The sequence below is a fragment of the Salmo salar genome, chromosome ssa19 (assembly GCF_905237065.1).
Source record: "Salmo salar chromosome ssa19, Ssal_v3.1, whole genome shotgun sequence".
Lineage (NCBI taxonomy): Eukaryota > Metazoa > Chordata > Actinopteri > Salmoniformes > Salmonidae > Salmo > Salmo salar.
Window position 1 is genome coordinate 76,380,759 of NC_059460.1, and position 24,955 is coordinate 76,405,713.

General features: G+C 41.5%; 3 protein-coding genes across 6 annotated transcripts in view; 1 reads left to right on the forward strand and 2 right to left on the reverse strand.

The window, feature by feature from the left end:
- Window positions 1–1,564: 1,564 nt before the first annotated feature.
- On the reverse strand, window positions 1,565–14,231 carry LOC106579643 (twisted gastrulation protein homolog 1-A). Of its 2 annotated transcripts, XM_014159750.2 has the most exons (6): window positions 14,080–14,231; window positions 13,284–13,429; window positions 9,149–9,212; window positions 8,694–8,793; window positions 7,695–7,967; window positions 1,565–4,269 (listed from the first exon to the last, which is right to left on the reverse strand). In XM_014159750.2, exons 2-6 carry the CDS (start codon window positions 13,304–13,306, stop codon window positions 4,088–4,090), a joined length of 642 nt encoding a protein of 213 aa, XP_014015225.1. In that variant the 5' UTR covers window positions 13,307–13,429; window positions 14,080–14,231; the 3' UTR covers window positions 1,565–4,087. The 2 variants fall into 2 exon arrangements, with proteins under 2 accessions (XP_014015225.1, XP_014015224.1); XM_014159749.2 differs by lacking the exon at window positions 9,149–9,212.
- A 643-nt stretch (window positions 14,232–14,874) lies between these two features.
- On the forward strand, window positions 14,875–20,503 carry LOC106579642 (gamma-soluble NSF attachment protein). 2 transcript variants are annotated; one of them, XM_014159747.2, is made up of 12 exons: window positions 14,875–15,115; window positions 15,506–15,573; window positions 16,388–16,472; window positions 16,734–16,751; window positions 16,871–16,901; window positions 17,120–17,229; window positions 17,353–17,419; window positions 17,660–17,730; window positions 17,810–17,888; window positions 17,973–18,052; window positions 18,615–18,744; window positions 19,505–20,503. In XM_014159747.2, exons 1-12 carry the CDS (start codon window positions 15,063–15,065, stop codon window positions 19,637–19,639), a joined length of 927 nt encoding a protein of 308 aa, XP_014015222.1. In that variant the 5' UTR covers window positions 14,875–15,062; the 3' UTR covers window positions 19,640–20,503. The 2 variants fall into 2 exon arrangements, with proteins under 2 accessions (XP_014015222.1, XP_014015223.1); XM_014159748.2 differs by lacking the exon at window positions 15,506–15,573 and having other exon boundaries at window positions 14,908–15,115.
- Window positions 20,501–24,955, reverse strand: part of LOC106579641 (piezo-type mechanosensitive ion channel component 2) — a 258,629-nt gene continuing 254,174 nt past the window's right edge. For both annotated transcript variants that reach the window (XM_045702749.1, XM_045702748.1), the window contains exons 48-52: window positions 24,517–24,686; window positions 23,811–23,927; window positions 22,700–22,779; window positions 22,093–22,303; window positions 20,501–21,807 (exon numbers count right to left, since the gene is read on the reverse strand). In XM_045702749.1, coding sequence (XP_045558705.1) covers window positions 21,552–21,807; window positions 22,093–22,303; window positions 22,700–22,779; window positions 23,811–23,927; window positions 24,517–24,686 — 834 coding nt within the window. In that variant the 3' untranslated portion in view covers window positions 20,501–21,551. The remainder of the gene's footprint in view (window positions 21,808–22,092; window positions 22,304–22,699; window positions 22,780–23,810; window positions 23,928–24,516; window positions 24,687–24,955) is intronic.

Here is a 24,955-nt window from a genome sequence, read left to right on the forward strand (position 1 = left end):
CACACTGATCTCAATAAACCATTTCTTTATGGACCTCTCTCTGCACGGGGGCATTGTCATGCTGAAACAGGAAAGGGCCTTCCCCAGACTGTTGCCACAAAGTTGGAAGCACAGAATCGTCTAGGATGTCATTGTATGCTGTAGCGTTATGATTTCTCTTCACTGGAACCAAGGGGCATAGCCTGAACCATGAAAAACAGCCCCAGACAATTATTCCACCTCCACAGTTTGCATTGGGGCAGGTAGAGTTCTCCTGGCATCTGCCAACCCCAGATTAGTCTGTCAGACTGCCAGATGGTGAAGCATGATTCATCACTCCAGAGTCCAATGGCTGCAAGCTTTATACCACTCCAGCTGATGCTTAGGCTTGTGCGCACGGCTGCCATGGAAACCCATTTCATGAAGCTCCAGACGAACAGTTCTTGTGCTGACGTTGCTTCCAGAGGCAGTTTGGAACTCGGTATTGAGTGTTGCAACCGAGGACGGACTATTTTTACGTGCTAAGCGCTTCAGCATTTGGCGGTCCCTTTCTGTGAGCTTGTGTGGCCTACCACTTCGCGGTTGAGCCACTGTTGCTTCTAGACTTTTCCACTTCACAATAACGGCACTTACAGTTGACCTGGGCAGCTCTAGCAGGGCAGGAACTTGACGACGAACTGATTTGTTGGAAAGGTGGCATCCTCTGACTGTGCTACGTTGAAAGGCCATTCTACTGCCAGTGTTTGTCTATGGAGATTGCTCGGCTGTGTGTTTGACTATACACCTGTCAGCAATGGGTGTGGCTGAAATGGCCGAATCCACAGGGGTGTCTACATATATATTATATTATATTATATATATATATATATATATGTGTGTATGTTTTGTTCTGAGATATTATTCAGTTAACATGACCTTTTGATTTTTATTAAATAAATGTTTCAAAATTAACTACGTTAAGCAATGAAGATGACTTACAGCAAATCATATAAGATTTCCTAAGCCTGTGTTTACCACAGACCTTATTTTCAGCGTTTTATCCAAAAACGCCATTCATTTCCCCATAGGCTTTGTCCCAAAAAGCCCATTACTATTACTCTCTCTTCCCTTTATCAAAGACCATTTGCCTAAACCGAACCCGAAATTCACCACCTTCATAAGATCCACTCCTCCATGCTTTTACAGCCAAACACAATAGCATCATTGTCCAACGCTGCAACAAGGATGTCTGCCTGCACGCAACCCCAATCGACTGCATTGCAGCAGGTTTGCCTGGCTCGCCATGTCAGGAGGACAGACTGGTCACGTGACCAGAGCCATCCTCCTGAGACAAAGGCTTCTTTGTGAGGCCTTGGATGTACCCGACAAGACCAGACACACAACACTTTTGTTGCCTGTCAGCTGGGCAAAGCCCACTGGCTATGTGACCCAACATGCTCCTCACTTCTCCATGCCTCCCCTTCCTCTTCTGGCTACAGGAAAGTGGGCAAACTGATTGGGACACCTGGGTTGTGTGGCAAACCGGTTCAGAATGCCCAGGATGAAAAGGAACTGTTAGGAATCAAATTCTCCTGTGGGGAAACTGTTTAGTGTAAAAATGAGAAATGTTTAATTTATTACATTTTACACTTATTTTACTGTTTGCAGTTTGGAATGAAGTGTTTTACACATGTTCCTGTCACAATTCAAATGATATTATTGCTTTTGCATGAACAATGTATCTACTTTACTTTTCCCACCTCATTTTCATAAGCGGTTATTTGTGAATAGTTAACAGCTGCATTGGCTTAGAAATTAAAGCGTTTGTCTTTAGTACCTTACTGCTTCCATAAACCACATTGCTCCATTTCTGTGCCAAATAACCAACATTTTCTGTTTTACGAGACCCACTGGCTACACGACAACCCTATAAATACTTGACAGATCAAGGAGATAAGCAATGCACGACAGTGAACCAGCACAAGAAAGCAAGGACACAAACAGATTGAATGAAGCACATACAACCTCTACCAGACCAATAAAGATGCGGAAAGACGTTGCAGTAACGTTTTTGCTGCTCTCTGCCAGCCTCTGTGGCCCTAAATGAAACCAAATGTTGCAGACCTTTAATAAGCATAGCTAAAGATGTGAAGAACGGGGAATAAACACAGAGGGCTCGTGCAATAACAACTGGATTCCTCTGTGACACGACTTACAGTACACACCTCAGAGTGGAACACACTCCTGGTCTGAAACAGATCTCACCAGACTACCTTTAGACCAATCAACTGTTCCGTTCCGGAGTGTGTATAGTAACAGTGTGGTATACAGTCGCACAACATACTTGTTCTAGAATGATAGAATGAAACATGTTTACAGTATGAAACAAATCATCTTAACTGTGCCTATAAAATCAAACCTGTTGTCTGTGAAAGGCTAGCCATCAGTTTTGATTGAATATGGCCGTCGTTTAAAATTACATACACTAAATGGCCAGAAGTATGTGGACAACCCTTGAAATTAGTGGATTCAACTATTTCAGCCACACCCGTTGCTGACAGGTGTATAAAATCGAGCACACAGCCATGTAATCTCCATAGACAAATGTTGGCAGTAGAATGGCCTTACTGAAGTGCTCAGTGACTCAACGTGGCACCGTCATAGGATGCTACCTTTCCAACAAGTCAGTTCGTCAAATTTCTGCCCTGCTAAAGCTGCCCCAGTCAACTGTAAGTGCTGTTATTATGAAGTGGAAATGTATAGGAGCAACAACGGCTCAGCTGTGAAGTGGTAGGCCACACAAGCTCACAGAACGGGACCGCTGAGTGCTGAAGTGAGTAAAAATCGTCTGTCCTCGGTTGCAACACCCACTACTGAATTCTACTGCCTCTGGAAGCAACGCCAGCACAATAACTGTTCGTCGGGAGCTTCATGAAATGGGTTTCCATGGCCGAGCAGCCGCACACAAGCCTAAGATCACCATGCACAATTACAAGCGTCGGCTGGAGTGGTGTAAAGCTCGCAGCCATTGGACTCTGGAGCAATGGAAACATGTTCTCTGGAGTGATGAATCACACTTCACCATCTGTCAGTCTGACGGACTAATCTGGGTTTGACGGATGCCATAAGAACACTACCTGCATCGTGCCAACTGTAAAGTTTGGTGGAGGAGGAATAATGGTCTGGGGCTGTTTATCATGGTTCAGGCCCCTTAGTTCCAGTGAAGGATAATCTTAACGCTACACCATTCAATGAAATTGGAGACGATTCTTTGCTTCCAACTTTGTGGCAACAGTTTGGGGAAGGCCCTTTCCTGTTTCAGCACGACAATGCCCCCATGCACAAAGAAAGGTCCATACAGAAATAGTTTGTCAAGATCGTTGTGGAAGAACTTTACTGGCCTGCACAGAGCCCTGACCTCAACCCCATCGAACACCTTTGGGATGAATTGGAACGCCGACTGCGAGCCAGGCCTAATCGCCCAACATCAGTGCCAACCTCACTAATGTTCTTGTGGCTGAATGGAAACAAGTCCCCGCAGCAATGTTCCAACATCTAGTGGAAACCTTTCCCAGGAGAGTGGAGGCTGTTATAGCAGCAAAGGGGGGGACCATCTCCATATTAATGCCCATGATTTTGGAATGAGATGTTTGACGAGCAGGTGTCCATACTTTTGGCCATGTAGTGTATGTTATATAGCTAACAATGATAACAATTATACAAACAGTATTTACTATGATTGTCCATTACAACAAAAATAAAATGCCATTTCACTACAGATTTGATAACATTGATTGCTTGTCTTTACGCGGCTATATATATATATATATATATAAAAAAAACTTGTCATAGTGACTTTCAGCATTAACTATATGAGAATATAAAACAATCAATATATATTTATTCTCTGCTAGAGAACCTATATAAGATATAAAAACAAATTCAAGAGTGAAAAATAATTTGTAAGGGCTAATATTTTACATCACAATATGGAAACATTTTACAAAAGGCTGAGGCACAAGTCATCTTCCTCAGTCAACCTCATCAGCTAATCTGCATATTGCAGACAGTGCCCCCTTGTGGCATTTTGAGCACAGTATCCTAACATGGCTAGTCCCATTGGCTTTCATTAGAACAGGCAGTTCATGCACTTGACGGTTTTGCTGCCGTAGTCGAGGCACTCTGGGCCGATGCATTCACAGCAGGCGTTGTGGAACCAGCGGTACTTGGAGCCGCCCATGGACTCGCAGTACTGCTTGCACTGGCGGATGGACACGCAGTCATCAAAGTACACCACAGTGCACATGTTATCTGTGGAGGGGAGGGGGAAAAAAACGTGGAGAAATAAGCCTTTGAATACAACAGCCAAAAATTAGCAATAACATGCTTAAGCGATATATTGTAGTCTTCACTTTACCTTTATGAAGGTACTCTAAAGCACAAAGAAGCAAAGTCCTGTTAGTCCACCTCTACATATATCAATCCCAGTGTTTATTTAAATGTTTAAAAAAAAAATCACAATATAAAAGTCCACCTCCACCATGTGACCTTCCATAGTTTGAACTATTGTGCCACAAGTATGTGTTAGCCAGCTGAGCTAAAGCCTAGTAGAGCATAACCTCTTGATAGACATGCATCATCCATCCTAAAGGGCTGCATGTGTACGGCTTGATTTAAGCCCATGTGTTCATCTCTGCCGCCCCACACCCATCCTACCTCATAAGGCGAGGGCATCCCCCACCGCTGGAAGCCTGATTAATGAGTGTGTTTTCCCAAAGGGAAAACAGATCTGGGTCACGGGTTCAGAGAGCGGATACGTAAGGAGCTCGCTCACTCTCTCACCCCCCCCAGATTCCTAGTCAATTAGAATCACTAGGACCAGAGGCTAAGGAGAGGACAACTGGAGCGGATGCACATGAAAGTTCACTAGGCCAGCAGCAATCTACTCAATAATTTACAGGGCTGCTTGATTTTCAAATAGCGGCCTGCTAAAACCATCAAACGAAAGCCAAGGCCCTGAGATCTCATAAGCTTTTATGGAGGGGTCGAGCCACAGAGCTCAGTTCAAAGCAGCCTTAGCCATGAGTTCATTATAGCTTAGCCCTCCCCTCCTAAAACAATATGGTCCCTGCCAGGGGGATGAGTTAGGGAACTCCTGGGGGTTCCCTAAAATAGTGTGTTGGATCAAAGTCCATATATTTAGCACTTATGGGTTGCCCAATCTGCCCAGGTTTATACCCCTAAAGCCAATTGGGCTGTCCTGATTTGTTATGGGATTTACTATATATATATATATATATATATATATATATACACACACACACACACACAAACAGTACCAGTCAAAAGTTTGGACACACCTATTCAAGGGTTTTTATTTTTACTATTTTCTACATTGTAGAATAATATTGAAGACATCAAAACCAGGAAATAACACATATGGAATCATGTAGTAACCAAAAAAAGTGTTACATTTTTTTAAAATATATTTTGATTTGTTTAAAAGTAGCCACTCTTTGCCTTGACAGCTTTGCACACTCTTGGCATTCTCTCAACCAGCTCCATGAGGAATGCTTTTCCAACAGTCTTGAAGGAGTTCCCACATAGGCTTTTTCTTCACTCTGCGGTCCTATCTCAATTGGGTTGAGGTCGGGTGATTGTGGAGGCCAGTTCATTTAATGCAGCTCTCCACCACAGTCTCCTCTGAACAGTTGATGCTGAGATGTGTCTGTTACTTGAACTGTGTGAACCATGTATTTGGGCTGCAATTTCTGAGGCTGGTAACTCTAATGAACTTATCTTCTGCAGCAGAGGTAACTCTGCATCTTCCATTCCTGTGGCGGTCCTCATGAGAGCCAGTTTCATCATAGTGCTTGATGGTTTTTGCAACTGCACTTGAAGAAATGTTCAAAGTCCTTGAAATATTCCGCATTGACTGACCTTCATGTCTTAAAGTAATGATGGTCGTTTCTCTTTGCTTATTTGAGCTGTTCTTGCCATAATATGAACTTGGTCTTTTACCAAATAGGGCCATCTTCTGTATACCACCCTACCTTGTCACAGCACAACTGATTGGCTCAAATGCATTAAGAAGGAAAGAAATTCCACAAATTAACAAGGCACACCAGTTAATTGAAATGCATTCCAGGCGATTACCTCATGAAGCTGGTTGAGAGAATGCCAAGAGTGTGCAAAGCTGTCATCAAGGCAAAGGGTGGCTACTTTGATGAATCTAAAATATACTTTGATTTGTTAAACATTTTTTGGTTACTACATGATTCCATAGTTTTAGTCTTCACTATTATTCTACAATGTAGAAAATAGTCAAAATAAAGACAAACCCTGCAATGAGTAGGTGTATCCAAACGTTTGACTGCTACTGTGCCTGTCTGCATGCATGCATACATTACATAACCACCTCACAAGTCCTCAACTGGCAGCTTCATTAAATAGTACCCACAAAACACCAGTCTCAACGTCAACAGTGAAGAGGTGACTCCGGGATGCTGGCCTTCTAGGCAGAGTTCGTCTGTCCAGTGTCTTGTGTTATTTTGCCCATCTTAATCTTTTATTTTTATTGGCCAGTCTGAGATATGGCCTTTTCTTTGCAACTCTGCCTAGAAGGCCAGCATCCCGGAGTCGCCTCTTCACTGTTTATGTTGAGACTGGTGTTTTGCGGGTACTAAATCTTACATTTTAGTCATTTAGCAGACGCTCTTATCCAGAGCGACTTACAGTAGTGAATGCATACATTTCATCCATTTTTTTCCCTTTTTTCTTTTTCCGTACTGGTCCCACGTGGGAATCGAACCCACAACCCTGGCGTTGCAAACACCATGCTCTACCAACTGAGCCACACGGGACCTATTTAATGAAGCTGCCAGTTGAGGACTTGTGAGGCATCTGTTTCTCAAACTAGACACTAAATGTACTTGTCCTCTTGCTCAGTTGTGCAACGGGGCCTCCCACTCCTCTTTCTATTTTGGTTAGAGACAGTTTGTGCTGTTCTGTGAAGGGAGTAATACACAACTTTGTACAAGATCTTCAGTTTCTTGGCAATTTATCGCATGGAATAGCCTTTCTCAGAACAAGAATAGACTGACGAGTTTCAGAAGAAAGGTCTTTGTTTCTGGCCATTTTGAGCCTGTAATCGAACCCACAAATGCTGATGCTCCAGATACTCAACTAGTCTAAAGAAGGCCAGTTTAATTGCTTCATTAATCAGGACAACAGTTTTCAGCTGTGCTAACATAATTGAAAAAGGGTTTTCTAATGATCAATTAGCCTTTTAAAATTATAAACTTGGATTAGCTAACACAACGTGCCATTGGAACACAGTAGTGATGGTTGCTGATAATGGGCATCTGTACGCCTATGTAAATATTCCATTAAAAAGCAGCCGTTTCCAGCTACAATAATCATTTACAACATTAACAATGTCTACAGTGTATTTCTGATCAATTTGATGTTATTTTAAATGGACAAAAAAAACGTGCTTTTCTTTCAAAAACAAGGACATATCTAAGTGACCCCAAACTTTTGAACGGAAGTGTATAAATAAAATAGTATATTGCAATGTGGAATCTTCAGAGTCTGTTTTGCTGTTGAACTGAGTTTAATACTTTGATAACAGGCACAAGACTGTATGATGTGGCTATGTTTTATTCTCTTATTATGAAATAAGTACACAGCAGCTATTAACATCCCCATAATTCAACCCCCTCACCCCTCCCTACCTTCAGTACTTTGGGTGTTATCGTAGCTGGCATGGATACTGTTCCCAGGCAGGGAGACATTTTGGTGCTGGTCCTCCATGGTCTCCAGAAAAGACACCAGGTTCTCGTGGTAAGATAGTTCCTCGGCCACGGGGAAGGATACCACCATCATGTTGATGGGCGCTTCACCCTCGGTGAGGGCGCGGAACAGTGAGGGGATGGGTCGGTAGAGTTCCTCCACTGTGCTTTTGGAGGTAGCTGGAGTGTCACTGTAGTTCCTAGGGTTACACATCCCTGTGAGGGGAGACAGGAAGCAAGTTAGTAAATATTGATAAATAAATAAAATATTTTAATAAATTACTGATAATCAGTAAACCACTATTCTTCTCTTGTTCAAATGACCTTGACTAACCTGTACCCCCGCACACTGACTCGGTACCCCCTGTATATCCTCATTATTGTTATTTTATTGTGTTACTTTTTATATTTATTTATACTTTAGTTTATTTAGTCAATATTTTCTTAACTCTACTTTCTTAAAACTGCATTGTTGGTTAAGGGTTTGTAAGTAAGCATTTCACTGTAAGGTCTACACGTTGTATTCGGCGCATGTGACTAATAATATGTGATTTGATACTCAACATTCACTGTAAAATCTGATGGACGCAATATCTTCAACAATCACTGAATAAAGGACATAGACATGGTAAGGATTTGAAGGAGCTCAATATGATGCAGAAATCAAATACCCATCCTCATTAACCTCATCCATTCTGACACCTCATTAACCTCATCCATTCTGACACCTCATTAACCTCATCCATTCTGACACCTCATTAACCTCATCCATTCTGACACCTCATTAACCTCATCCATTCTGACACCTCATTAACCTCATCCATTCTGACACCTCATTAACCTCATCCATTCTGACACCTCATTAACCTCATCCATTCTGACACCGGTTCTTGTTTGTCCTTTCCAATATGCTCACAACTGCACCTAGTCCATGGCACCTACCCACACAGTCGCAGCACTCCTCCCACAGTGTGCCAAGACAGAGCATACACTCTTTACAGCAGGAGCAGTTCCCATCCGAGGGCCGGCACTGACACAGCTCCTGTACATCACGACACACACACACAAAATGGAAACCACTACATGGACACATTTTATGTACGTGTCAGGACTGATAGGAGAGAAATTCTGCAACAATCTGGTATAATCCTTCTATCATGTTGTGCACATGTGTGTTAACACTCAGACAATGCAGTAGCCTCAGTCAGGCTTCAGTCGTAACATGAGGAGAGCAAAAACAACATAAGAGGGTTTATTTATCTTGGTGTGTATCGAGCACGTCATAGTTGATACAACGCCAAGAAAATAAACCATATAATATCCTGTCCCTATTTAGAAATCACTAGGGAGATGATGTGTGTGTGTGCGAGCTGTGACTGTGTGTGTGTTTGTTTTACTGCGTATGCTTGAGGTTTCCACCGGAGTGAGTGGGCCGACCTCAAGTTGCCTGTTCTGCGACTCCTCCAGTGCATAGCGGTTGAAAGAGAGAACAGAGGTCAAATTCCAGATGTGCAAAGGGATGGCGCTAACTGAGCCCACAGTCAAGTGTGGTTGTGGCAGCACCTTGCCTGACGACTCAAACTGAATTCTTCCGCTGCTCTACGTTCATTACATACTTCAAACTGAGCAATGATGGCAATGTCAAAATGAGGGGTGTTGTACAAAACAAAGTCATCAGTAATTGGATCATTTCTAAATCAGAGTATCAAAGCCAATAAAAACGCTGCTTTACCCACGTGTGTTCTGGCTCAACCCATCGGTTTCTGGGACCAATTGGAATGGTTAGAATGTGTTTGCGTTCTAGAAATCGTCGGGGAGGTACACCAGACTCATTGTGGAGAAGAAACTAAAGTCTGTGGCGTAGCGTTCGGCTGGCGCAAGAAGTTTGGGTAGCCAGGCAAAGACCAATGCCCAGGGAAGGTACACATATATACAGTACCAGTCAAAAGTTTGGACACACCTACTCATTCAAGGCCTTTTCTTTATTTTTACTATTTTCTACATTGTAGAATAATAGTGAAGACAAAACTATGAAATAACACATATGGAATCATGTAGTAACCAAAACAGTGTTGAAGAATCTCAAATATATTTGAGATTCTTCAAAGTAGCCACCCTTTGCCTTGATGACAGATTTGCACACTCTTTGCACACTCTTGGCATTCTCTCAACCAGCTTCATGAGGTAATCACCTGGAATGCATTTCAATTAACAGGTGTGCCTTATTAATTTGTGGAATTTCATTCCTTCTTAATGCATTTGAGCCAATCAGTTGTGTTGTGACAAGGTAGGGGTGGTATACAGAAGACAGCCCTATTTGGTAAAAGACCAAGTCCATATTATGGCAGCTCAAATAAGCAAAGAAGGTCAGTTAATGCGGAACATTTCAAGAACTTTGAACATTTCTTCAAGTGCAGTCGCAAAAATCATCAAGCTCTATGATGAAATTGGCTCTCATGAGGACTGTCACAGGAAAGAAAGACCCAGAGTTACCTCTGCTGCAGAGGATACGTTCATTAGAGTTACCAGCCCTGGAAATCGGCAGTTAACTGCACCTCAGATTGCACCTCACAGAGTTCAAGTAACAGACACATCTCAACATTAACTGTTCAGAGGAGACTGCGTGAATCAGGCCTTCATGGTCGAATTGCTGCAAAGAAACCACTACTAAAGACACCAATAATAAGAAGAGACTTGCTTGGGCCAAGAAACACAAGCAATGGACATTAGACCGGTGGACATCTGTGCTTTGGTCTGATGAGTCCAAATTTGAGATTTTTGGTTCCGACCGCCGTGTCTTTGTGAGACGAAGAGTAAATGAACAGATGATCTCCGCATGTGAAGTTCCCACCATGAAGGTGTGATGGTGCTTGCTGGTGACACTGTCAGTGATTTATTTAGAATTCAAGGCACACTTAACCAACTTAACCATGGCAACCACAGCATTCTGCAGCGATACGCCATCCCATCTGGTTGCACTTAGTGGGACTTTCATTTGTTTTTCAACAGGACAATGACCCAAAACACCTCCAGACTGTGTAAGGGCTATTTGACTTAGAAGAAGAGTGATGGAGAGCTGCATCAGATGAACTGGCCTCCACAATTACCAGACCTCATCCCAATTGAGATGGTTTGGGATGAGTTGGACAGCAGAGTGAAGGAAAAGCAGCCAACAAGTACTCAGCATATGTGGGAACTCCTTCAAGACTGTTGGAAAAGCATTCCATGTGACTACCTCATGAAGCTGGTTGAGAGAAAGCAAAGCTATCATCAAGGCAAAGGGTGGCTACTTTGAAGAATCTCAAATATAACATATTTTGATTTGTTTAATGCTTTTTTGGTTACTACATGTGTTACAGTGAGGGAAAAAAGTATTTGATCCCCTGCTGATTTTGTACGTTTGCCCACTGACAAAGAAATGATCAGTCTATAATTTTAATGGTAGGTTTATTTGAACAGTGAGAGACAGAATAACAACAAAAAAATCCAGAAAAAAAACGCATGTCAAAAATGTTATAAAATGATTTGCATTTTAATGAGGGAAATAAGTATTTGACCCCTCTGAAAAACATGAATTAGTACTTGGTGGCAAAACCCTTGTTGGCAATCACAGAGGTCAGACGTTTCTTGTAGTTGGCCACCTGCTTTGCACACATCTCAGGAGGGATTTTGTCCCACTCCTCTTTGCAGATCTTCTTCAAGTCATTAAGGTTTCGGAGGCTGACGTTTGGCAACTCGAACCTTCAGCTCCCTCCACAGATTTTCTATGGGATTAAGGTCTGGAGACTGGCTAGGCCATTGTAGGACCTTAATGTGCTTCTTCTTGAGCCACTCCTTTGTTGCCTTGGCCGTGTGTTTTGGGTCATTGTCATGCTGGAATACCCATCCACGACCCATTTTCAATGCCCTGGCTGAGGGAAGGAGGTTCTCACCCAAGATTAGACGGTACATGGTCCCGTCCATCGTCCCTTTGTTGCGGTGAAGATGTCCTGTCCCCTTAGCAGAAAAACACGCCCAAAGCATAATGTTTCCACCTCCATGTTTGACGGTGGGGATGGTGTTCTTGGGGTCATTGGCAGCATTCCTCCTCCTCCAAACACGGCGAGTTGAGTTTATGCCAAAGAGCTCCATTTTGGTCTCATCTGACCACAACACTTTCACCTAGTTGTCCTCTGAATCATTCAGATGTTCATTGGCAAACTTCAGATGGGCATGTATATGTGCTTTCTTGAGCAGGGGGACCTTGCGGGCGCTGCAGGATTTCAGTCCTTCACGGCGTAGTGTGTTACCAATTGTTTTCTTGGTGATTATGGTCCCAGCTGCCTTGAGATCATTGACAAGATCCCCCCGTGTAGTTCTGGGCTGATTCCTCACCGTTCTCATGATCATTGCAACTCCATGAGGTGAGATCTTGCATGGAGCCCCAGGCCGAGGGAGATTGACAGTTCTTTTGTGTTTCTTCCATTTGCGAATAATCGCACCTTCTCACCAAGCTGCTTGGCGATGGTCTTGTAGCCCATTCCAGCCTTGTGTAGGTCTACAATCTTGTCCCTGACATCCTTGGAGAGCTCTTTGGTCTTGGCCATGGTGGAGAGTTTGGAATCTGATTGATTGATTGCTTCTGTGGACAGGTGTATTTTATACAGTTAACAAACAGATTAGGAGCACTCCCTTTAAGAGTGTGCTCCTAATCTCAGCTCGTTACCTGTGTTAAAGACACCTGGGAGCCAGAAATCTTTCTGATTGAGAGGGGGTCAAATACTTATTTCCCTCATTAAAATGCAAATCAATTTATAACATTTTTGACATGCGTTTTTCTGGATTTTTTTGGTTGTTATTCCGTCTCTCACTGTTCAAATAAACCTACCATTAAAATTATAGACTGATCATTTCTTTGTCAGTGGGCAAATGTACAAAATCAGCAGGGGATCAAATACTTTTTTCCCCTCACTGTATGTCATAGTTTTGATGTCTCCACTGTTATTCTACAATGTAGAAAATAGTCAAAATGAAAAACCCTTGAATGAGTAGGTGTGTTCAAACTTTTGACTGGTACTGTATCTCCATTGGCTATCTCATGTACAGCCAAGACAGACTAGGCTAAATCCTTTGAGGACACTGTGCAGCTGTAAATTGAAAACCTTCACTTCATTGTAGCCCTGCCAACTCGGCAAGTTTTCTTTTTTTTTTGTTAGTTGAGGGATAACAGCAACTGTCATGGTTTAATGCGCCTTTCCAGCACAAAGAGAATACTGTGATCACAGCAGAGAATTCAGGTTCATGTAAAATGACTTCAGACATACAGAGGAAATGCATAGTGGGAAGTTAATCAAATTTTAGATTAACACCAAGGAGTAAAATGTTGGCAAAATATTGTATGGCAGTCGAACTATACTATGAAAAGACAACGATCCCTTATAGAAATTCCATAGAGTTATCTCAACGTGACTTAGAAACATTTTATTAGTGAGAACAAAAAAGTGAACCTAATGCCTTTCCAAAAACGTTATGCTAAGAGTTTAGCCTTCTTACCTGAATGAGACATTTACTGACATCACTGGCACAGAGAGCCTTGTTGCAGGCTGTGGTCATGGAAAGTCCCGAGAGAAGGAAAATAAGTGCAGTGGATAGTAAGATTTGAGTAGACTTCATTCCGACACGCACGAAACAACGGTAACCTGAACCGACAAAACAGAGACAGACAATAACTTAGAATGTACCCCTTATTCAATAAGATAACACAAGACGTCATCCGGGCACAAACATACTAATAAAATACAGGGAAAGTCGTGTCAAGGAACCATCCCTTTGATTCAATTGTTATGGTAAATTGCCCGGTTGCTTCAAAGGAGCATCATTCCTTTTCTACACAAACCAAGTCATCAAACCCAGTGCAATGCAAAAATACATTGGTTTCCCACTTGCTGGCAACTCAATTCTAATAAAGTTTGCTGCGCACTTTCATTAAAACATCTGAATACGTTTCAAATCCATGTTCAAACGTTGTATACCTTTCACGGTAGTCTAATTCAATAATAGCATGTTTATCATTCCAGTAGTGCAACACTAAGACTTCAGGGTTACATAAGGAAGGAATGTTACATTTTATCCTAAAATCAAACACTTTGGATACATTGTATGAAAAGTCTGACACTTTTCAGGCTGCGTTTATGGACGAGCCTCGTGTTTTGGAGGGGCAAATACTCAACCCAAAACTATAAACACCTTTTCTCAACATGAACTAACTAGGAAGAAAGAAGGATGGACTTTTTTTTGTCTTGGTAAAGAACCCACACCAAGGAACCATAGAAGTAGTAAATAAACTTACCTTGCCCAAATAGTCGATTCTTGCTCCAGAGGATTCTTGCTCCTTTGTTTACCTATACTTTTCAGAATTAAAGCATGTTCTTCTGTTCTGATGGCGTGACTCTCCCCTCTGGCTAAACAAAGCAGACAGTGGTAGGCAAGCGCCTTAAAGATACAGTTACCATTTCAGGCTGCAGGCACAGCAGCCCCGCAGCTCAGGTGAACCCGAGCCAAGACAACTATGTCTGCTGGCATCATATAATATGCCATTTCTACTTGCTGTTGTTGTTGTGTGTTGATCTGATTTGTTTAGCTATATTCCACTGTACATATTTATTAGATTGTTACTTAGCAAATAGTAGCAACCATTTTGATAGATACTTTTGATCAATTCACTGATCACATTCACTGATAATAATAGCCAGAAGAGGACTGTGCATCACTCTGAGCCTTGTTCCTTTCTAGGTTTCTTTCTACCCGGCCAGTGTGTTTCTGCCTATGCATTGCTTGCTTTGAGCTTGGTATCTGTTAAGAACTTTGCAACTGCTGATGTTAAAAGGGCTTTATAAAATAAATGTAATGACCAATAACATTATTAATTATGTAGGCTATATAAAAGTCATCGTTTACAATATTGAGTAATTAAATTGCAAATTGTAGGCTAGACTATGAATGAATAACTGGATATTTCATAATGCATTGCGAATAGTGATGAACGAAGACTAGGTTACTTTGGTTTACTTTAGGGCATTCAATGAAAATAACCTACCAGTTACATTGTTGCCCCTTTTGTAAGCAGTAGCTGCAACACTTTATCGCAATGTATCATTAGATAGAGAAAATGAAACTCACGGGATTCCGTAGTCAAACCCCGATGACGAAAAAGTCTCCCGAAACCAGTAACGCTATCACCCAGAGCTAGCTACAGCAACATCTCACTATATTTTAGTCAGTAGTATGTTTAATACTCATCTTTGAATTACATTGTTAGCTAGTTCGGACCAGATGGCTGCGAAAATCAACGAGGCGCACGACCACATTGCCAAGGCTGAAAAATAGTAAGGAAATCTTGCTAGCTAGCTGACGTTAGCTAGCCAATTTAGCTGTATTGCTTTTGAGCATTTTATTTCAGTAGGTAACGTTAGCCAGCTCCACAGTATTAACTAGTCTATATTGTAAATATACCTATTTACAACACAAATAGGAATGACATTGTATTTCTAGTTAATTAAGCATATGATATTTAGCTAGCTAGCCACTATACAGGATTGGAAGCCAGTTGAGCTGGCTGGCTAACGTTAGCGTCTTCCTGCGCTGCAGTTATTCCTGACAGTATCACTGCATAAATAATAGGACGTCCATACCTGTATTAAACTCTATGGTAAATCCATATGAGACAACCCTGGTGTTATATTTTCACTGAATATAATGCATTTCCCCCCCCACAGTTTAAGGACTAGTTTCATGAAATGGAAGCCTGACTATGACAGTGCTGCATCAGAGTACTCAAAAGCAGGTATTGTATTATAGGCTATTTATTACATTATTCAATACACCTGAAAACATGTCCCCTACTACAACGACTGGTGAGCACTAGCCAAGTAAAACTAAACTCCACGATGTACTTCACATCAACAGAGTTGTGCGGTGACTAGTGTGTGCGGACTGGAGCTCCGACATCACATAAAATAAAGTTTGTATAAAAAAATATAAAAACTACAGAGTTGGGCAATAACACACTGTCAGTATTATGATGCTAGATTGCACTTAATGTTGCTCAGGTTGTCCAATGACATAGCTATTTATTATAAACTGGGTGGTTTGAGCACTGAATGCTGATTGGCTGACAGACATGGTATATCAGAGGTATACTACACGTATGACAAGACATTTATTTTTACAGCTCTAATTAAGTTGGCAACCAGTTTATAATAGCAATAAGGCACCTCAGGGGTTTGTGATACATGGCTAATATTAGGGGTGCAACTTTGATTTTAGATAAACACTCCAAATAGCCTACCTGACCACTCGGAGGTGTCCACATGGTCCTAAAGCACACCGTTGCCTTGTTTTGTATCACATTCCAATGTTAAACTGGGGGGGACAAAAATGCAATTTCAGAATGTGTGGGGGACATGTTCCCCTCGTCCCCAGAGAAAGTTGCGCCCCTGGCTAATATACCACGGCTAAGGGCTGTGTCTAGGCACTCTGCGTTGTGTCGAACTTAAGAACAGCCCTTAGCCGTGGTATATTGGCCATATACCACACCCCTCGGGCCTTATTTCTTAATTATTTATGCATAATGAAGCATTCCCTCCTCCATCTTCCAGCTGTTGCCTTTAAAAATGCCAAGATGCTTGAAGAAGCGAAGGAGGCATACCTGCAAGAGGCAGAAGCCCATACCAACAACAAAACGTATCCTTTCAATGCTCACTTCCTATAGTGGGCTAGGCTTATCACACAATATTAATGACCATGAATGCTTTCTACAGTAGTCTTGGAAATCGCAGACCTAGGGCATTGTTAATGTGGGTGGCAACCCGTCTGCCTAGGGAGACTACTTTCACAGGGTTGTTTGACAGTTAATGTAGGGATTTTATATGGTACATTTGAACAACATTGACTACAAATCTCATATAAACATCAATGTTTTCTTTAACTTAACTAAATGTTCAGACTATTCCATGCTGCCAAGTGAGTATGAAAGATCTCTCATGTAATGCTATTCATAGAATCCAGATGATGTACAATAGACACTGGTTGGTCTACTTTGGTCTGTATTGGATGTTGCTAAGGAGATATTTCTGTTGCAGAGCACTTGAAGCAGCTGGTATGATGCTTAAGGTTCGTGTTCATGTGATAAACAGTATCTACACTCGTACATTATCAGACGTCGGATCAAATTTGCTGTTCTTTTTATGCCATAGTTTTAACTCTTTGTTGCCCACTTCAGGATTAAAGCCATTGTTGTTAGTCAGACATTTGACACATGACTACTGTTTTAGTTTTACTATTAACTAGTTACTGAAGCTAATCATTGACAGACATGTGTTTCTCTCCAGGACATGCAGAGGATACCAGAGGCTATCCAGTACATTGAGAGAGCAAGCATGATGTATGTAGAGAACGGCACACCAGACACTGCAGCCTTGGCCCTCGACAGAGCTGGAAAGTATGTAGCCAATATTGATCATCATAGATGGGCTCTAGAAATTAATTCCCTGTCATAATTGGCATGTCACTAAATGTATTGATGATGCTGATGCATGTTTTGATGCTTTTCTTTTTTTTGTAGGCTAATCGAATCACAGGATCTAGCAAAAGCAGTGGATCTGTACCAGAAAGCTGCATCAGTGTTTGAGGTACAGCTATATGAGTTCAATATTTGATACTACGGAAGACCAGAAATCATTGTGTTGCTTCCATGCCACTACCTCGGTTCAGGGTCACATTTGTAGGGATCTCACTTATTGCATGGCACTTATTGCATGGCAATATTAACACAGTCCTATTTGATATTGAATACATAATGTTGTAACGGTAATGCAATGTGATCAAATCAATTGAAACAGTATTGATATGGTGAATGCATATTTCTGCAGAACGAGGACCGTCTACGTCAAGCTGTAGAGATGCTGGGGAAATCATCAAGACTGCTCGTCAGACAACACAAGTAAATTCTCACTTGCTTAACAGATTTTTCTACCTGTCCTACTCATTCCCTACCCGCTAACTGTGTTTTTGTCCGTCAGGCTTGATGAAGCAGCAGTGTCGATTCAGAAGGAGAAGAACATGTATAAAGAAATAGAGAATTACCCAACGTGTTTTAAGGTGCGTTTTACTTATTTAACCTGATAAAGAAAATTGACTGTGTGTTGAAACCAAATTGTTGCCTGTGTGTTTGTTTATCTCCAGAAAACCAGTGCCCAAGTGCTAGTCCACCTTCACAGAAATGACTTCGTAGCAGCAGATAAATGTGTTCGAGAGAGTTACAGGTACTGACTTCACATTTTTTTGTAATTTTTACATTTTATTTCTTTTAACCTTTTATTTATCTAGGCAAGTCAGTTAAGAACAAATTCTTATTTACAATGACGGCCTACCCCGGACAACGCTAGGCCAATTGTGCGCCGGATGTGATACAGCCTGGATTCGAACCAGGGACTGTAGTGACGCTTCTTGCACTGAGATGCAGTGCCTTAGGCCGCTGCGACACTCGGGAGCTATAATTTCTAATTAAGCAATAAGGCCAATATACCACAGCCAAGGGCTGTTCTTACGAATGACGAAAGGTGGAGTGCCAGGATACAGCTCTTAGCCGTGGTATATTGGTCATATACCACAAACCCCTGAGGTGTCTTATTGCTATTATAAACTGGTTACCAACGTAATTAGAGCAGTAAAAATACATGTTTTGTCATAGCCATGTTATACGGTCTGATATACCATGGCTGTCAGCCAATTAGCATTCAGGGCTCGAACCACCCAGTTTATAATTAAAGATAAATAGGAAAGTAATTGTTATGACTGTTATGTTTGACTAACCATTACTCCTAGTCTGCCAGGCTTCAGTGGGAGCGAGGACTGTATTGCCTTGGAGCAACTCTTGCAGGGCTACGACGAGCAGGATGAGGACCAAGTGCACCGTGTCTGTAACTCGCCCTTATTCAAGTATATGGACAATGATGTGAGTGTGTTGCCTACTATGTAACCAACGTTTCTTTCAAAGCATGTTTGAGTGTCTACTTTTAAAATTGGTGTTCAGGGGTGTATTTATTAGGTGGATTCCGTTGAAAAACATTGTCTGTTACAAAATGTTTTGCAACAAAAACCGTTTACTCTAGGACGAAAATGCAATGAAACAGGGAGGGAGTGGGACCTTCATGAATTTGTCAAATAGAAACACTTGTTTTTGTTGCAAAACATTTTCCTTTGGACTAAACGGTTTCCATTGCAAAACGTGTTGCAGCAGAATCCGATTAATGAATACACCCCTCTTTACTGTCTTCTTTGATCACGTCTAAGGACTTTAAAAGGTATGGGATCAGGAGCTGTCCTTTCCATATGAAACCTCTCTCCTAGCCACCCCATAGATGCATTTCCAGGCTAGGCTGAGTAATACAAAGTCAGAGAAGTAGTTTATTAATAGACACAATAGCAGTCCAACTGCTTTTTTACCTGCGTCACCCATCTAGACCCTTGTTGTTTTGTATGATTTATCTTTTCAATTATCGTAATACTCGAGAAATATGTTTCCCAAACCTCTCCTGATCTATTTCTGAAAGAGACACACACACTTGATTCGTTAGTTAGTTGAATCAGCAAAAACATGGAACTGGCTGAGGGGGGTACTCAAGGAGAGATTTGGAATACACTCTTCTGAGAAACATATACTGTAGAGACCACTAACTTGCCTTAACCTGAACAAAGTGCCAATGTTCTTGCAGTATGCCAAGTTGTCCGTCAGCCTGAGGGTTCCAGGGGGTGGTAAGAAGAAGAAGGCGCCAGCTGCCGATGCTGGGGAAGGAGGAGCAGGAGCCGGAGAGGCTGACGAGGATGAGTATGCCGGTGGGCTATGTTAGCCACAGAACCTGGACTTCCTGTCTGGACCAGAACACTTCCTGTTTCCTGTTAGGAGGAGAGTCTGAATCTTCCACAGCCTGTCCTCCCATTCTGAGCATGTCAGGGGGTTGTGAACTCTGCCTTACCCTCCCATCTCCAGAATCCAAACAACAACTGCAGGCACTCGGACCATCAAGCATAACGAGTTATGCTCAGAACAATAACATAAGCATGGTAACATCAGTGTGGAAAATAATCATATGCTACTCAATGATTTGAATATATATTATTTGTCCCTTTTTGGGTTTACTGTGATTGTAAAATATTGTTTATTTTGCTGCATTTAAAGTGATATAAAATATTAGATTGCTTTTGTTGTATTTGCCTCAGTGGATAGATCAGTGATGTTTTTTTATCTTTAAATCTACAACCGTATGCAACAAGATACGCAGTGTGAAAATATTGATTTGAACATTTAACTTACAATCTAAAAATGCTGTGCCTCAATGATTGATGTGTAAAGGGGTGGATGAATCCATTTCTGAATTTCTATAGTATAAAGTGTTAACAGCTATTTCAGTTGCTATTGTCTGTGTGAAGGCTACACTCATATATGGAATCAAATGAATGTTGAGAAAATAATAGTGGGTAATTTGGTATAAAGTGATTTATTTTTTTGTTTCGTCAGGATTTCAGAATGCCTTTCCAGTTTTCATATGGCTATGCTTTTTAACCAACTGAAAGATAGAAATGATGATTCCTGTTTACAACTCATCTTAAAATGTGTGTCAAGTATTGTGGAGCATGCAGGCTGGATGTTTGTGGCATGCCCTCTTGTGTTTTTACTGAATCAAGTCAGAATGGAATAAAATGGCAGCACGTCAGCTTTCAAACGTGCTTTATGTTCAGGTCGCTGAACCACAATAACACCACAAACTGGATTCCTCACACTATGGAGGTGCAGAGACATTATGTATCTTCTTTCTCATGACAAGAAAACAATCTATTCACTTACACCTTGTATTGCATGGATCTGATGGCCTTGATCGCATTTTGGTTGACCGTATGAACTTAACACTAACAATGTAAAAAAAAACAAGAAAGAGGGGTTTTCAAGCAATACAGGTTACAAGCTTAAAAAAGAATGGCTGTATTGACGCTCTCCTATTCTCAAATCACAGGTCTTCATAGGGGTTCCATGAACATGGACATACTCCATAATATGATAGAAATACTCAGTGTTCATCACATCACTGTTTTTCCCTTTATTGTTTCTCCTAGGTGTCCTACAGGTAAAAAAAACAAAACGTATTCCCGTTCTGGTGAGATGATATACATTTCCTGAGAACGACAGCTCCATTGATTACTCTGTAGAAACATCAACATAACAACAAAGTATCTTAACTTGTTTTCCATGTCACAACCTCTCGCTGTTTTCTTGCTGGAAAAGTCAAAGCGCTTCCAGTAGGCTACTGTAAGGGAAAATATCTTGGAGAATACAAGTGGCTAGTGTCTCTGTCGCTGCCCCCTGCTCTTCCGTGTAGCTCAAGATAACATGTCTGTTCAAGTTTACAGCCAGCTATCTGGACAGTATATTGCACAACCCATGGTTCATGTTTCCCAATAGGAAAAAGGCCAGACGTCTGTCTGTCTGTCTGTCTGTCTGTGTCATCTCTAACACACTGACTGATGGCTGCAAATCTTCAGAGATGCACTAAAAGAGTACAAACAAAAAACTGCTTCTGCAGTCACCTTTCATGTGTAGGTCACATTGTTTCACTGTAGGCTCGATAGGGAGATGGTTCTTATCACAGTCACACCAAAAGACAGGGAGCGCAACAAGCTAGCTTGGAACTTCTTGCGGGATTGTGCTTTTTAAAAAAATCTAGCATTCTGAGACTTCATGTCTCTGTCGCCTACTAGGTGGCTCTCTCACTTTGTTTTCTGGTCCCTGGTCCACTTGATCATAGTCTCTGGTGATCGGTACAGGAAGATGAGCTTGGCATACAGGTCTTCCTCCAGCTCCAGCTCGCCTGTCTCTCTGACCAGGAAGATGTCGGTACACAGCTTCAAGATGCGGTCCACGACGGGCAGCTCCTCGAACATGATGGAGTGCGAGATGCCGCTGAAGAACTCGCGCACAAACTTTCCTATGACGAGCACCACCGAGGCATAGAGACCCATGATCCTGTCGGTGAGCAACGTAACACATTATAAGCCTTGTAATTATACATTATAAAGGCTCATACATGCTTATAACAAGTAATAAAGCACTATAAATGCAGGATCCCTTTTAGAAATTAAGACCAAGATTGTGTCCAGTAGGCACAAAACAATATTTTGAAACGAGGTGGTACTGCCTGACCTTAAACAATAAGAAATGCTCATTTTCATGTTTAGCTGCTTAACGTTTTACTAAGGTGTGCCTGACTGAAAACAACCCAAGTCACACTGTCAGATATCCTCCACTCACCCATATCCTGCCAGGAAGCCCAGACTGGGCGGGCTGACTTTGTCACTGAACACGTACAGCTGGAGGCCCGCCTCTCTCTTCTTCCCAACTGCCGCACCCCTCATCTGGATCTGTCCTGCCGACGGCTGGTCCACAATCCACCACTCCTGGATCTGTCCACTGCTGTTGTGGGTTCTCTCCAGGGCTAGCAGGATGTTCTTGTAGCCATTGTCTGAAAGGGAGATAATATCATTAATGCTACATCAGCAGTCAGTAATAAGAGGGGGATGCTTCAGTTCAAAAACAGTGTCAAAATAACAAATGTAGAAGTGTTAATTTCACATACGATGTAAATCTATTCACTGTATATGAAGTCTATTCAAGGATTTATGCATTTTTGTTTTATTTAACTAGGCAAGTCAGTTAAGAACAAATTCTTATTTACAATGACAGCCTAGGAACAGTGGGTTAACTGCCTTGTTCAGGGGCAGAACGACAGATCTTTACCTTGTCAGCTCGGGGTTTTGATCTAGCAACCTTTCGGTTACTGGCCCAACGCTCTTAACCACTAGGCTACCTGCTGCTCCAAATTACCTTTCTAGAGGCATTACCTTTATAGAGGTATTACCTTTATAGAGTTGTTCTATAGGTTTGGCATTGGAGTCACTGGGAGCTCGGAGGAAGCATGGGAAGACTTGTTCTATCACCCTGGAGAAGAGAGGGGAGAAAGAGACCTAAAAAAACCGCCCATAGTCCATTGACATGGTTGGGGGGTAACTAATTACATTTCATCTGATTACAAAAAAAAACTGTACCTGTAATCAGTTATGTTACTAGCAAAAATATTGTAATCAGATTACAGATACTTTTGAATAACTACATGATTACATCTTGGATTACTTTTGAATTCAGAAAGGATGTTTGTGAAAAAACACATTATGACACCTTTTTATTTTCTCAATGACATTAAATTCAGCATTGAAAAAGGCGCAAGTTTCAATTTGTTCCACCTAAGTGAGTCTGAACACAAGTCAGAGACCACTATGATGACACACCAAATGATGACCACCAATCAGAGACCACTATAATGACACACCAAATGATGACCACCAATCAGAGACCACTATGATGACACACCAAATGATGACCACCAATCAGAGACCACTATGATGACACACCAAATGATGACCACCAATCAGAGACCACTATGATGATACACCAAATGATGACCACCAATCAGAGACCACTATGATGACACACCAAATGATGACCACCAATCAGAGACCACTATGATGACACACCAAATGATGACCACCAATCAGAGACCACTATGATGACACACCAAATGATGACCACCAATCAGAGACCACTATGATGACACACCAAATGATGACCACCAATCAGAGACCATTATGATGACACACCAAATGTGTTTGCTGGATCCATTTGTGTCTTCTTCTAATGCCTCTTAAGGGGAAAGTAATCCAGAAGTAACTGAAAGTAATCAGATTACGTTACTTAGTTTGGGTAATAAAAAAGTTACATTACCGACAACAAAAAAAGTGGTAACTGTAACGAATTATATTTATAAAGTAACCTACCTCACCCTGTCAAGTGGTTATATACATTATATAGCATGCCATTTAATAATGAATGATTTATGAAGCATTTATAAAGGCATAAAGGGTTTATGAAGGCTCAAAAGTTGTAGTCCGTTTTCCTTAGTGAAGTCTACTTACACAGCCTGGTTTCTGGTCCCATTCAGAAGATCTATTAACTCTTGTCGCGTTGTCATATCAAGGTATGTTATATGTTTATCTGTCGCAACTTCAGCTTTGGCTCCAAGACTGAGATTCCTGTTGAAGAGAGAAAAATCGCAATTGCACACAGTACATTGTGGTCACAAATGGTACACCACACATTCTTTCCCACACACATTACTTTGTGAACTCGTAAATGTGTTATTTTCCGGATCACAGACATTGCAAATGGACAGATATCTCAACAGATATTTTCCGGCTCTTAAAGTACTATGTAACCTATGTGTATCTACACAACTATGTCATTTTATCAAGTTCACACAAATCTCTAACGACACAGACACACTATAGAGCGGAACTAATTTATCCATTCAAAATGGAAACAAGAAACAAATATATTGACTCCCTCCATCCTTGTCTCCCACCCTCTCCGTACGAAATGTTGAATGTTGAGTTGTGCAAGACACTTTTGAGTTTGTAATAAGCGTGTGAGTTTAGGTTTGGTTCTCTATCAGATTGTGAGTGTGTTTCCATGTGTGCAGTTGAGTATTGGTTTGTTTCTCTGTGTCCTGGTTGAGTGCAGCGTGCAACGGAAAATGAAAATTAACGTATCTTATTGGGCAGTTCCAGGTTGTCCTTCCCTGTTTCACTCTGTTTTCTTCCCCTGGTGCCGTGTCACTCTTACCTCTGGATGGTCCAGGACATGGTGACAGGGAAGTATTCCTCCTTGCTGAGAACGTCCATCAGGTTCTTCCTGCTGGGGGGGCTTATGGTCCACAGGGAGTTGGAACTGCCCTCCAGCTCCGCCACAGCCACGTCCGCTGACGTGTAGGCCTCCAGGAACTGCATCGCTGACTGCATTGATAGAATTATTGAAATATTACACTACTCAAACATACTGTACAACACTTAGATGCACAAAGTCCCATGTGAGTGGGACAAGACAGGTCTTTGTTATAGTAATACACATTAATTCAATATACAGTAATATATTCAAAACAGAATGTAATAGTTTTCAAACCTATATCATCACAAGATATTTAGAAATCCTGAGAAATATCTGAAATATTTGTTGTATTGCATGGCCTAAAATTATGATTTAGAAAGCAAGCTGTAAAATGGAT